Raw genomic sequence first — 14,990 nt, forward strand, 5'->3', positions numbered from 1 at the left:
GTCACAGGCTACATAAGGTAAGCAAAAGTCACCATTCAGCAGGACACAGCAGCTTTACCACAGCCTGGAGGTTACTGTCCTGATGCCCAGACACTTGATTTACTCATCTCAGTACTCCAATCTGAAGGTTACCCTGAACTTCATGATGTAGGGGCTAAAACTCTGATTGTTCTGCTCCAATAACCTGCCACTTGAGCTAAAAAAATGATTCTTTTGCTGTTAGTCTCGTAACAGGACTGTTCTGGTCTCTCTGCCAGAGGGCAGTATTACACAAAATTGTGAGCTTGTTGATTATAATACAATTTTATAAGCAGTTGCTCTATTTAAGCAATTGCCAAGAAAAAGCTTTAGATTCACTAGGAATTACTAGTTGTGAAAAACATAGAGATCTAAAATCTAAACCAGCCAAGCTTTAAATATTGATTTATTTAATAACTACACACAGTAATGTTTCTCAGACTGTATATGAATTAAGAAAACTGAACTGAGCATAAGATCATTGGTTCCCACTGGTGACAGAAAAGCTATCTTCTTTTATCTCTCTGCAAGTACAGGAAACATATCTTGGTTAAGTTAAATGAAATAATTAAATAATTCCATGTTAGAGACTTGAACTGTCCCTTCACTTTCCTCTTCTGGCAACTCTTATCTTAAACAGGTAAGTCTTATATCATGCTCTTATGAGAAAAGTTCACAGATTTCATCATCTCTTCAGAACAAACTAACTCCAGCAAAACAACTGGAATTTTAGCTAGGCTAAAGATATATGTAAGTATGCTTTCTTTGATGTCATGATCATTATCCACAACAAAACTCTCTGCCTCTTCCTCCACTAACTTGAGCTGATCCACTGATGCCAGCTGATGTATCCTAATGCACTGAGGACTCCTGTGCCATTAATGTAGCTACTACATTCACCAGGAACTGAATTAAGGATACCAGGAAATGCACTACTGTACAAGACAAAGAATATTGTTTCTAAATAGTGTTTCAAGTCTAAGCAGACACCTGAAAACTCAGCTTGTTTTCTTCTGCCTTGCACATTATTGCACATTTATGATGCATATGGCAGAAGACACTCCAGATGTGTTTCCACAGTTGTATTCAAGTTATAAAAGTAAACATCAGCAAGCCAGTTTTCACCAGTATCAGTGAGAGGCAGACATCACAGTGACAAACAGAAGACTGAACCCATACAGTGAAGATGCACTACTCTTAGAAATCCTAAGTACATTCCTAGATTTTTGTCTCCTACCTACAAATGAACTGTGAACTGTAGATCTTAAAAATACATACACACAGACATCAGCAGCAGCATGTGCACAGTGATATGTCCTTTCTAAGACTGCCTTTTATAAAAAGGCCTAGGTACATCCCATTTAACACACAGTCTGCACCCTGTGCAGCATTGTCTGGCACCTAAAGCACAGATAAGAGAAGTTCTTAGTCCAACACATCAGCATGTACATACAAATCCCCTAAAAAGCTGCAAAAGAAGTCACTTTAGCATTATGCCAGTAAGCCACTTCTAGGAGTGAAATGATAACAGAGTTTGAAAACTATTGAAAACAGAACAGCTGCAAACTTGGTTTTTCTTATGAAGCTCTGTGGACATCTTGCAACATTCATCTTGAAGCCACGGGGAGACACTCAGAATGTCATTCAAAGCTTGGTGCCTCTTTGTGGATCCCCCTCGGGCAGGTGAGGAGGGGAAGAGGGGAGGGGAAAGGGAGGAGGTATGACAGAGTGCTGAGGAGCTGAACACCAGCTTACGAACAGAGAACAGAATCACATAACAACACTGGGCCAGTGGACTCCAAGATACAGTGACAAGACAGATGAACACAAAGAAGACGCAAAATTGCTACTTGATAAATAAAAAAAGAGAAAAAAATCCCCATAAAACAAAGTAGATATATAACTCTGAGGCTGCAAGAAGCAGCCAAAGAGTATTGGTATAACTCTTCCAAAAAGAATAAATTATAATGCAAATTAAAGACAAAACGATATCCCCCCAAATCATACACTACAGACTTGCTTGGTTAGCCTGAATGCACAGCTCTGATGGAACACAAGATGGCATCATCACAGCCCATGCACCGGTTAATGAAGGCCATGGTTAGTTACATCAGCTAAACTACAGCATGCCAGAAAAATGATCTTGCACTGACCCAGAAATAAAAGATACAACAGACACTCTGCATTGCAATAAAATTCTTTTTATGCCATCTGCAGTTTGTAGGGCTCTTTACGTTGGAAGAATTTTTCCTGGGAGAACTCAGGGGTAAAGGAGAAGGTTTTTCTTCTGGGTGATTTTTTTCCTGAACTCAATTAAAAAAAAAGGGAAAAGGGAAAAAATGGGATAGAGATTTTGCAAGGAAAAAGGAAAAATGAAGAGGTAGGGAGAAGAGAAAATAAGAATAAAGGAAGGGTAAGACTTTTCATTCTTTTGCACACAACTTTCTTGGGATGTCCAAAATTTGGATTTCTCAAGGATGGCAAGAAAAGATTTTGTTGCCTTTATTGTTTGCAGATCTATATCTCATTCTAGAGATGATTAAATTATTATTTTATTGGAATAATTCCAAAAATATAAATTGAAAAGTACAGCGATGATTTTAAAAATTAAAAAATAGCACTATGGCACGATTACGAGCCAAAAAAAAAAAGGGGAAAGAAATATAAAATAAACTAAAATATCAATCACCAAAAATTCATGCGGCACAAGATGAGGTGAAACGATAGAAAATGTTCTTCAAATATATACAATGTATATATCCATCTATATATACACGGAGTATGTGTGTATATATTGATTGATATACCTGTATAATTTTTTGTTCTCCCTGCCCCACCATACCCCAAGGCTAATTGGTAGATGAAATTATCAATTAAAAGTAAATAAATAAATAAAAGGAAGAAAGAAATAACTCTAACAGAAAAGAAATTAACGTGCTTTGTTCACCAAGATATAACAATATCATGCATCTGTCCACACCAGCGAATGCCAGGGTTAGATGAAGGCATGAATTTCTGTGTAAACATGTGATTGGATGATAGGGGCTACTGCTGATATTGGCAATTTATTACTTTCGCATATAGACATATATGCATACTCTAGATATAGTGCATATATAGATAAAATATCCTCATGGGTGGGGCCTTTGGAGCTTACATAGGAAGAAAGACCAATATGCTGAAAACCAATCTCAGTATTCCTAATGTTAAAAAAAAAAAAGAAAACCAAAGTTCCTGTAAGTCACCTGCATGATTGGTTAGTAAAACTTGTTTGGTTTTGTTTTGGCTGTAAGATTGTAGCTAGGAAATTCCATCAAAGACGTAATGCTATTACACCCCGGGACACCTTTAGGTCCATATGGTATTCAGCCTGTGAGATGGGAAGTCTACTTCTCTGAGTACTTGGAGGCATGCACACAAGTTTAAATACCATTTCTTGATCGCAACATCAGAAATGGAGCAGAACTCCTGCTTGTCAGAGGGAGAGACTGGGGGTAACTGGGCACTGGATTGTGGGGTATGTTTCTGTTAGAAGAGCAACGAAAATTCCCTAGGTGCTTAAAGAAGGTTGATGCAGCTATGGAGGTCAATAGCCAAATCAGCACTTCTCTTGGTTTCTTCAATTAAGTTTTCTTCACTTTCAACATACTGGTTTTTGTACTGTGCTGGTTGTTCAGAGACTCTTGGAATAGAGATTCTGCTTGTTTTCTGCAAATGAATCTCTAACCCAGACAGCCTGCAAATGGATGGGTACAGGCCAGTAAATTATAGATACAGACACCATACCTGTAGGATATGTGTCTCCTGTGGGTGGGTATGTGTACAAAACACTTCGTAATTTCCAGTGCAAAGAATTGTAGATTTTTGCATCTCTACTGCTGTCTGTAGTCCCTCATAGGAAAAGCTTACCAGTCTGATTAGACAAAGCAAGCCTTATGATATATGAAGCCTTTTGGGAAACACAGAATAAATTTGTCTGGAAAAAAATCACATAAGAAATTGATGGGTTGATAGGAAGGGAAAACTGGCAACTGCACCATGGAAGAAACACAGGATGTGTCATGCCAGGGAGCTAGGATTAAGCCCCACACACCATTTCAAGAGGCTGTATTATGGGCTTCAGGCTCATTGGTGAGTGTTTGGGTCTCACTGTTTTGAGTAGTCCAATGAGCAGCTTTGGCTATGATCCCAATCAGCTGCCTGACCACCAGCATCCAGCCTGCCTTAACAGGAACAAGGGCAATGGCATGAAGAGACAGCAATAGCTGCTGTCAGGAAAGCATAATTATAATCCTCAAGGCTTTGAAGTCTCAGTAAGAGGAGATTGTAGGGGTGCTCCTCATCTGACTGGAAAGAGATAAATGCTTGCTTTCTTCCTGATAGCACAGCGCTTCCTAGTGCAGAGTAAAGATATTTTCCTACATATCTTTCATTCCCTGAGAGTGGCTAAGTGACCGAAACACCACCATGGAGCTGTGTTCAAAAGCACAATCTCAGAACCCTGGCTTGAGCTTTGAAGAACTTGAGTATTTGAGCCTTGAATCTCCCTGAAACAGGCTAGAAGAGAGTCCTGTACTCATACCAGGGAAAATCATCATATTTCTGGCAAAGAAACAAGACGCTTTTTGGCACAAGCTTTTTGGTACTTGGACAAGCATCATTTCCATAGGGACAAGAGAGGAACTGCTCTTGACTGTTAAGTAAATCCTTCTTTGGGGCAGATGAACAGTTTTATGTCCCCTGTATCATTTACATTAAGCCATTCTGGGAGATCTAGAGATGTAAGAGTATCTAGACTTGTTTGCAATAAGATGAATAGCGAGTATTTTTTATCAATGCACATGCAATGGTTTCTTCTGCATTACATAAAATACAAATGGGTTTTGCACAGCAGCTGTCATTGTCATCGCTTAAAATAATTCCTTATATATACATATGTGTGTACAGGTGATATCTGTTGGCTGCCTCAGTCAGGAAAGGTCCTATGATAGCTCCTGCTTTTTAGGTGAATTCCCCAAAGAAATCACTTTTAGAAGAGGGGCAAAAAGTGGTAGCAGATCTGCTACAGGGAATGTCTCAAGCCAGCCTGGAAAATCCTGAAAGGAGCAGAGTGAGGAAATTGCCTTCACACCAGCTTCTTTTAAAGAGATGCAAGTGTTCAGATGCAGATGATATACTTAACAAGATTCAGATCTTGGATTCAACAGTGAATCACTAGTAATTATTAAGTGGCAATAAGATCTTGCCAAATGGTTCTCATATGATATTTAGCCTCAAAGAGGACATGATTTTCAGCCTTTGAGTACACCAAAAACAAAGGCTTCAAAAAGACTCTGTGAAGTACTGCCTCAGATTCAGGACCAGGACCAAAGTAATATGTTTAGATACTGGGATTTGATTTTGACCATATGAAATTTGAAAATTTCTGATTTCCAGGGCCACATTCTCTGCTGCCCTTGTCTTGGTTATTGCACAGCAGGTTTATAGTGATGTGTACCATATCTCACAGCTGCAGCAGTGAGTTCAGTAACCTTTGCATTACTGGACTGTAGCACCGAGGGTGATAGAAGGCCAAGGCCTGGTGTTTGGCAGAAACTCAAGAGCTTTAAAAGCTACACATTATCAGAGCAACAAAAAGGAGACTGTGTTGGGTTAGGTCATTTAATTTTCCGTTTGCTGTAAAAGGGATCAGGCAAGCCAGAAGGCAGTGACCTGTCAACAGAAGAGGATGAAGCAACTTCAAATGAGCCCAATTAAAAAAACCCAAACACAATAATATTATGTTTAGAAAAATCCAAACCCACACACTAGAAAATACAAGCAGGATAATCTGGATACTTTTTTTCCATTATGTATATATTTAAATACCAGATCTTGGCATTTGACCAGAATCCTTACTTGGCTGGTGAAGTGTAAAGGCAAACATATCTGCTCAGCCAAGCCAGCACCACTGGATTTCGATAAGCCGGCTCAGATTGCTTTAGTGCTCCAGAGCAGAATGGGCTGCGTGAGAGTGCTTTGATACTGGCTGTATTGCAGACACTGGATGCTCTGCAAATGCAGACAATAAGTTAGACAAAGAAAATGAGAAGCACCGTAAACCTGTTACTTTTCCTTCTTATTATGATGGAATGTGTTAAGTTTATGCAAAAAGGACCTGCAGATTCCTCCTCCTTCTGGCGACTCTGTACACCAGTGCTTCTGAGAGCAGGAAAACTCAAAATCTGGAAGTGCAGACTTCATCAGCAAGGACCATCTGGGAGACTTATTTTTACATATAATCAAGCTAACTTTTATTCTCAATGCCATAGTAATTACCAAGAAAAGATTCAGGTTTCAGCAGCTCATGAATTTCACCTTTCTATGCAAGAGGAGTAGGGTGCAATAAAAGATACTGGGTGAAATTTGCAAGCATGTCTAGTAGTTTAGGAGAGAACCTTATGCAGATTTTCAGCAAATCATATTATTTTACACAGCAGATATTCAAATGTCTGTAGGCATTTATAGCTGACAACTGTAACGTTTAGCAGGATTTTCAAAGGCAAGTCATTTTTACAAATCCAGTTTGTACCCGTTTGTAGAATCAGATATCTAACTGTGTCAGGAAGGAGGTATTTTTAGTCTGGAAATGTTGCTCTACGGCAATCTGAAATTTCATGCTAAACATCCCGTTTTACCAAATTTCTCTTCAAACTTTGATTTTTCCACCGGTAGCACAAGTTGGAAACAACATTGCTATTACAATTTCTAGCCATTGAAGTAACTGTGATTTCTGAAACAAAAATGACAACAATGTACAAGAGGAGGAGTCTGATAAAGACCTCATTTCGTCCTTTAATTGAAATACTTGGCAATCAGAATATAAATAAGAAAAGAAGTCTTGACGTGTTAGTGAAGCTTTAATGAAATGACTTCTATCCATTCACTTACATATCATTTGTGGTACATTAGTTCTTTTAGCATGGTCTGATTAACCTCATGCCTCACTTCCATTATAATCACTGTGCTGGCATTTCATTACTACCTTTACTTAAACTCTCAGTACCCACACTGTTTATACTTCACAATCTAGTATTATTTGGACTGATTTTCTTCCAGATGGGGAGTTGAAAAACCCATAGAAATCTATGAAGAAAGAGATGGGAAGCAGGCTGAGCTATATGTTAACATCGGTCGCTGTGTCAGTGCCTTCCCTGCCATACAGGGAAGTCAAGGGTATGAGTGGAAGTTCCCAGCTACAAGGCAATGCCAATCTCAGGTTACTGCAGGACCAAGTTCTACCAAAAATGCAGGTACAGCATGACAAATTGAAAAGAAATGTGAAAGCACTAGCCTTGGGTGAATTTTAACGTTATTATTGTGTTACTCGAATGGCTTCAGGACACTAGAAACAGAACATTTATAATACTTTCTTGGGATATTTTTAAGGAAAAAAAAATCATCCCAAACAAAACAAAGCAAAAACAAACAAAACAAAGCCAAACAGAAGAACCCCCCTAAACTATTTATATGTTTCACTTTTAAGGACAAAAAATTCTAAACTCCGTCTTTTTGTTTTAAATATACACAGAAATTCGATGATGTCTGTTCTCTATTATAGAAATGCTTAACTCATGGCAAGCCTCAAAAAAGAAGACTTGAAAAAGCCTGTAACAAATAAAATAGACTGCAGTTGCCTGCTGGATATCACATCATATATCTCACCAGAAAGAAAAGCCATCAATATATCAAAATGTATCTGAAAAGGAGAAGTTGAGTCAGTTCCACATGGCCAGTCCTTCTGACTCTTTAATGGATACATTTTGAAGCATCACTACAGATAACAAGGCAAGAATTACTACTAATTTTGTTATGTTAGAACTATGTTTTGGTGCTCCCCAATTTCTCTGGGCTCACAGAAAACAAAATTAGTATAAACACATTACCATGTTAACTGTATTCAAAATCCCATGGACAACTGTAACCTTTAATATCTATCTTCAGAGCAATTAAGAAAGATTAAACATTGCTAATAACCCATTTTTGTTTCACTTTTGTTTCTCTTCTGTTTTTCAAATGTTCACCCTCCCCACTTCATAAATCTTCATTATTTGTCACAGTTCACATTGATATTTCTGTTTTCCCACTCTGTCAGTAAAGTAACTTCTATTTCTGCAAACAACTTTATTCAAACCAAATAGTGACAACATATCTGTGTTTTGCTTTTGCCAAGTCCATGGGATCTGATGCTTGGCTGTATATTTTTATTTTATATACAGTGTATATATACATACATGTATGTATACATACACACACATATACACACATATATATATACATATATAACTATATATGTATACATTCACACACATATAAACATATGTATGCATTGTTTTTTGCAAATGAAATCAGAAAGCAAGCAAAACAAGACTGACCTGACTTACCTGTACTGGGTTCACAGTCAATGAAATCTTCATCGTCACTGGAACATTCAGCTGATGAAACAATGTCATCTGTAGTCTGGCATATGAAGCAAAGGAACAAAGGGAAAAAAAAGTAAGCTATTTGCAAGTCAAGAGGCTGTTACAGAGGTAACTAAGTGTCCAAGAAAAAGAGAGTTTCAGATTTGTAACTTTTAAAATATTTAAAGTTGTACCAAGCACTCCAGATGTGCCTGTGTAAATGTGCCTCCATTGAGTTGGAGTCTCCTGTCAAAAGAACAGTGCTTATTCTGTGCTGTTGAATATTTCAGGTGTGCATAGGTGCTGTGCACCTGCTGGGCTGTTTAGGTCAGCAGGCGGATCACACTGATACTGCTGAACAAAGTACAGTGGGCTATAATGCTTTTTTTGGCTGTCAAACTGCCCTCCAACAGCCACAGTAGATGTGTCTGGTTGGAAGATGCTGGGCTCCTCAATAAATACCAGTATCATATAGAGTCAGACAGAAGGCACTTACTGCGAGACTTGCCATAGGAGGCATGTTCAGATTGAACATGCTTTCTGCAAAGAAAAACATACAAGATAGACTCAGATACTATGCATCACTGAGGCAGCTAGCAGTACTCTTTGCTACAAGTGATCCATCACTGAGGCTAAGTCAACTCCTGCTCTGTTAATGCACCTCTTGGGCTGGGAATCTGGTGGACAGTAAATATCTGTGCAGCCCACTTGTTGCATGAAGAAGAACTGCTGCACGGGTCAGGTATGCCCAACATACAATTTTACCTGCTTGCTTAACAAGCAGAGATATGACCATAACAAGGTTAATCAGCTAGAAAGTCTGTTTCTTCGGGAGGCCTGGAGACACACCATCTATAACGCAGCTGTCTCCTTCGAGAACACACGCAGGATCACTCTCGAAGAAAAAAGGCAACGCAGAAAGAACCGTGTATTGCAGAATACACCATCTAAGGAGTCTTTCTGCTGTGCCTTTTGCAATAGGATATGTCTGTCACGTATTGGCCTCATAAGCCACCAACGTGCCTGCAGCAAATGTGGATAGAGCCTTCCCAAATCTTCGTTCGCGAAGCCTCGCCATGATGATGATGAAGCCATACTGTAACTGTTCACAACTGTTATAGGTTTCAGCACATTCTTTCAGCACATTCCTTTGTATTTCCAGCTGGTGATTTTTTTATTTTGTGTGTGTGTGTGTGCTGGTCTAATTAATGAGCAGCATGTACTGCAGCATGTTAGAGAGAAGTGTATTGGTGTCTCTCCCCAGCAGCATCTCCTGCCTGTAATTGCTGCAATTAGTTGAATTAGTAATGCAGACCATTAGGGAGAGTCTGTGGCAGCCTCTGGATAGAGGTTGTAATGTTCCTGCACACAATGCAAAATTACCACAGCTCAGCAGCACTGGCTCAAATCACAGCTTCTGCTGAAACTGTCTCCCTTAACAACTCTTCCTTGAAGAGAGCTGCCTATTCTGTTGAGCAGTAGGATCAGCGGGTTAACTCCTGAAACAAAACACCTGAAATGTTCCTCACCAGGCAGGAAGTATTGCTGAACTTGGGAGCAGGGCAGCTGTACTTTAGTACTCTCAGTGAGTATTCCCAGGAATCTCACATCATGACAAGACTTTCAAATCCTTATTCCTGAAAAAGACTCTCCAGCTTTAAATAACATCTCCTTTATATTCATATGTCTGCTAAGGCTGTCTCCAACATGTTCCCTCTTTCCTTTAAATAAGTGTTCTGAGGTCTCAGTCTTTCTTTAGCCTCCTCTGCTCCTAGTGCTATGAAGTACCTCTGACCCCAGTGAGAAGTCCCTCGGTCTTCCCTCTCTCTTTGTATTTGAGCTAAGGGGAAAAAAACAGAACCAAGAAATCAGTCAGAAAGACTGAACCTAACATTTCTTCAGTCTTCATTTCTGTGGCTTAGATTGAGCAAAGAAGGAAAAACAGGATTGGTCAGCTGTAAATAAAAATTGTAAAAATAAAGTATCTGTAAAAAACCAGCCATGAAGTAAGGGAATCCTTATTGTATGTATTACTCAGTCATATCCAGTATTGCCATTTGGCAATGTTTTGTAGGATGCAATCTTGCAGTAGTTTCAGGCTTAAATACTTTCATTAAATACTTTTATAATCTTGCCTCAATGGGGAGTCAAGATTAAAAGGGACTGGAGGTAATATGTACAAAGAAATTTCCTGTCTTACAATGTCAAGGTCATTTTTTTAACATCTTTCAGTCATAAAAGGTGGAAGAATTCTTCTGACTTCTCTCTTAAAACAAGCTGGCTTTAAAATTTTGTCTGCACAAGAAAGGAGGAATGCACAAAGTAGACATTTACTCTTTTCAATTTTTCTGGTCTTGTCACATATATTTTAGAAAGTATTACTTATCCTGGTAAACTTTATAACTTATAAAATGATCACATCTTCCAACAGTGAAACGCAGCTGTCCCTGGGTAGAAAGACACTAGTTTTTAATTGCACCAATGTATAGTAATTTAGCACAATTTAGTAAACAAAACTATACTGCACGAAATTTTTAAGCAGATTAAATGTAGTTAGCGAAACTGGAGGTTTGTACTATAGTTGTCTAAAGTTAAGGATAGCACTGTGAAAAAAGAATAAAATATCCATCACTACTAGAAGACTTTCTCAGTGCTAAAGGCCTGGCCTGGCAATTGGTTTTCGTTTCCACGTTGAATTTAGAATGTGTGGATTTTGCTCTTAGTTGAAGATCTGACAATTCACACTTCTCATAGAAGAATAGCGATGATTTGCTCCAGTAGGAAATAAACAAAAATTATAACAATGTGTTGTTGTCACTTATCAGCAGCTATACCTATTCGATTACCCACTTACTTGCTCAGATGTAAGGGCTTCATGCAACATTAACTTGGAATCAAATCCAATTGAATTGACAATGTGATTGAGTATTTGCAAAGAATAAGGAGTTTCTTTATAACTCTTTTTTTCCTCTCTTGCTTATTAGGGACATCATATGAAACTAGAAAGGTAGCATGCCCAGAAAAAAAAAAAACAGGTCATATTTCTTTATACAATATTGTTGGGTTTGTTTGTGGTTTTTTGTTGTTGTTGTTTTTTTTTTAACTGAGCAACTCCTTGCAATAGGATACTGGTAGGTAATAAATTTTGGAAGTGATTGGCCAAATAAAAGGTAAAAACATCCTTGCAAGGCTAGTAAGTACCCTATACCTAGGTCCCTGTGCCAGGAGCTGAAAAGTCATGAAGCCTGGCCCTTGTTTCTCTTCTTGATCAATATCCCATCTAATAAGCAGCTTAAGGCAGCACATGTAACATATTTATGCTGCACTCTTAGATATGTGTACCAGATTATCTGCTATAAAATCCTCATGCAGCTTGCGTTGGTTCTGAACAGAGAAGGGCAGAGTCAGCCAGACTCAGACAAAATGCAAACGTATGATGTGCAAAACTCTGCCAACTCAACCCTCTATCTGCACTTTTTCAAGACTGGTTCCACACTCGATTTTATCAATTAATCTCCATCCTATCTCCCCATCCCTATTGCAAGCTATTTCACTTGATATTCCAGTTTTTCTTGCTCTGTGGCTGCTGTTTATCCCATGTTGCTGACTTTATATGTGTAAAAATGAGGGTTAGAATAAGAAAAAAGCCTCCAGAAGTGGTGGTACACTTAAGTCAAGGTCATTAACGAGATCTCTAGAAACCACTGAAAAGATAAGTACACTAATCTGTCTTGCCATTTCCTATCTTGTATTTTTAATCTCAGAACTTTCCATCACAATTCATCACTAACTGATTTTCTAGTCCCACCACATATTGGTTTTCCATGCACCTTCCACTCAAATACCAACATCTGAATCATCCCAAAGGAATAAAGCCATTTCCGTGAGGAAGAGCAGCAAATTCCTGACCACGGAAACAGAGTAAAGGAAACATCCAGAAGACCATTACTTCTTGTAACAGGAATCTGTACCTTTCAAAACCCTCCTGGAGCTGAGAATTTTCACCAGAGGATTACTGTATTTGGTGTTTCCACAAGACAGGAGAGGCTAGGGAGCAGAGACCCTAGAAATCTCTCCACTAAATTTCTTCTCATCACACTGTAAGGCAGTAAGCAAAATCACTATCCCATTTCTGGTTCCCTTTTCCCATTTTTGAAATGGTTCTGACTATACTCACCCATTGGCCCCAGGGGATGTAAATAGATTAATTCTTTAGTGTCTGCCCAGAGATCTAGGGATAGTAAATGCTAAACATTCTTATGTACGGGCAACAGGATAGTAATGAAAATTCTCCATGCGCTATGAAGGAAACAATGTTTGTGTTTTCATTGGAAAGAACATGAGAGAGAAAATATTTTCTCTTCCTCATATTAGCTAAATTCTATATTAAAAATAATAAGTCACACTACACTATTTTAAAATATGTATTTCATTTTTAAAGAACCCCAGATTTGAAATTACTTGGCCTGTATTAAAGGACATAAAACTAAAGATAGGTATTATAATAACTTTCAATAAAATCTCTCTCTGGCAGGAACCCTTTTTATTCCTTCCTCTGAAAGATTTTTTATGGCATTTATATTATTATTTTTTCTCTCCCTCTCTCTAGCGTTTAATGAAATTGCCTTGGAATAAAACCAGGGTAGGAGAAAGTGCTAAACTCTAAGTCCACCCTAGAGGATTTATGGGCATATTTACCTTCAAATTCTTTCAATTTCACTGAATTGGCTCCCCATTCCTTTCCATGAATTATTAGTTCTGTAATCAGCTCCTCCTAATTATTCACTCTAAGGGCCTCTTCAATCTTGCCACGGTGATGCCTCTACATCTTTGTTCATTACACTGTATGTACTGGTGTGGGATGTACAGTGCAAAGAAATTTGCGATGGTGCAGCAAGACCTGCTCAAGATGACTCCATTCCTGTCTAATTTTTCAATTGCTCAAAGCCCTAGTTTATGTATCAGATCCATAACCTTTGCTCCTTTGTTCTATATAAAATGGCAGGTGCTGAATCTTCCTTTTCCCAATTGCAAACGTTTTTCGTCACCTTGCTCTTTGGGTGCACTGCTATTTGAGAAAGATTAAGCATGCTGGGTAAAATAAGTCCTGTCACAGAATAGTTTTATGAAATTATAAACAACGCACCCAAGAATGATGGAGTTTCCCCTTCTACTGAGAGAGAAAAGACAAGGACCCATAAATTCAAACCCCAAACAAATTTCTGCAGAATGACTTACTTGGCAGTTGCTTCACTTGGTAAAGTAGGATTCAATTTTCCTACTTGCCTTTTTCTTGAAACTCTTCTGCACACCATACATATTACTTCCAATTCAACACCATTATTTGAAAAGCAACACTTACTGCTTTGTTGTGAGAGAACTATAAATCTATTTGCCACCAAGGAACCACAATTTACAGTACTTCTTGAAATACAAATATCACAAAATATCAGGCACAAATATCTTCCCAAGGTGGAGAAATACAGTTGTATTAACCTGGGCACTGCATTTGCATTTCACACCTAAAATATACAGAGCTGAAAGTTAACAAAGTTTTCATAAATACAACCACTTGACTCCCTCCATTGCTTCTGTACTACTATATTTTCTAAATATCTCAAATTTATTATGGAATATGGACCATGTATTGTCTTCTTTGTGTAACAGCATACAGTATGAATGCTCCCCCAGAATGCTAAGAAGTAGTGACGCTATCCTGTCTTCTAGAAACCAGGATGTTTCTTGACATATAATAGGTTTAAGGCATTTGCTTTCCCGCCAAAAGAAGAGAGTAGATGAAGTGTCTGTCTCATTAGGTATCATGTCTAGCTCGAATACCTCAACCTTTCATACTTTGGTAGCCAGGCTTCTTAAAAAAGAAAAACTTTTCCTATTCTGTTCACACTATTCAATTAAATAAGAATCCTTCATCTGTCCTTTCTACATGTTACATTTGTTTCACACCTTTTAGTTAATCTTTATTTGCAAAGTACCCTGGAGTTCATTACGGTATAGCAGACGTCAGAGACTCAGTCTGGACAAATCCAAACTACTACATACAGAAAGAAAGAATCTGCATACAAATGGAAAAATATTAGAAGTGTTGCAAAAATCATAATGAGGTATTACAAAAGAAGCTGCAATTTGGGACTGTATAAACTTTTCAGGAGAGTCCTGTATCCACCATCTGTTGCTAAAGGGTTAATACTGTCCATCTCATTAGCACTGGATAGAACATGTATTTTCTTATCATGGGACAGACACAGCCAGAAATATGTGCAAGCCCTTTGCACCCCCCCACAGTGCTGCTGAGGTTCTGTCTACCTCTGCCCAGGCAATGCATCAAAGAACATGAAACTAATAATTTTTCTTCATATAGCTCATTTGCAGTATATACAAAAACAAGAGGGTCAAATCCTCTGTTGGTTTAAATTGGCATTGATTTCAACCAGATTACAACAACTTGCAGGAAGAGAGAATAGCCCATTACATTTAGTTTTAGGCAATTCAATGCTAAAAGAGTAATTGGAG

General features: G+C 38.3%; 1 protein-coding gene across 1 annotated transcript in view; it reads right to left on the minus strand.

Moving 5' to 3' along the window:
• Window positions 1-10,299, minus strand: part of LOC108496770 (neurexin-3-beta) — a gene marked incomplete at its 5' end in the record, with an annotated part of 39,619 nt that extends 29,320 nt beyond the window's left edge. The window contains 3 exons of the mRNA XM_017813792.1: window positions 8,442-8,517; window positions 8,956-8,999; window positions 10,248-10,299. Of these exons, the coding sequence (XP_017669281.1) occupies window positions 8,442-8,517; window positions 8,956-8,999; window positions 10,248-10,299 (172 nt within the window). The remainder of the gene's footprint in view (window positions 1-8,441; window positions 8,518-8,955; window positions 9,000-10,247) is intronic.
• Between the last annotated feature and the right edge of the window lie 4,691 nt (window positions 10,300-14,990).

The sequence above is a fragment of the Lepidothrix coronata genome, unplaced genomic scaffold, assembly GCF_001604755.1.
Source record: "Lepidothrix coronata isolate B3197 unplaced genomic scaffold, Lepidothrix_coronata-1.0 Scaffold43, whole genome shotgun sequence".
NCBI classification, from domain to species: domain Eukaryota; kingdom Metazoa; phylum Chordata; class Aves; order Passeriformes; family Pipridae; genus Lepidothrix; species Lepidothrix coronata.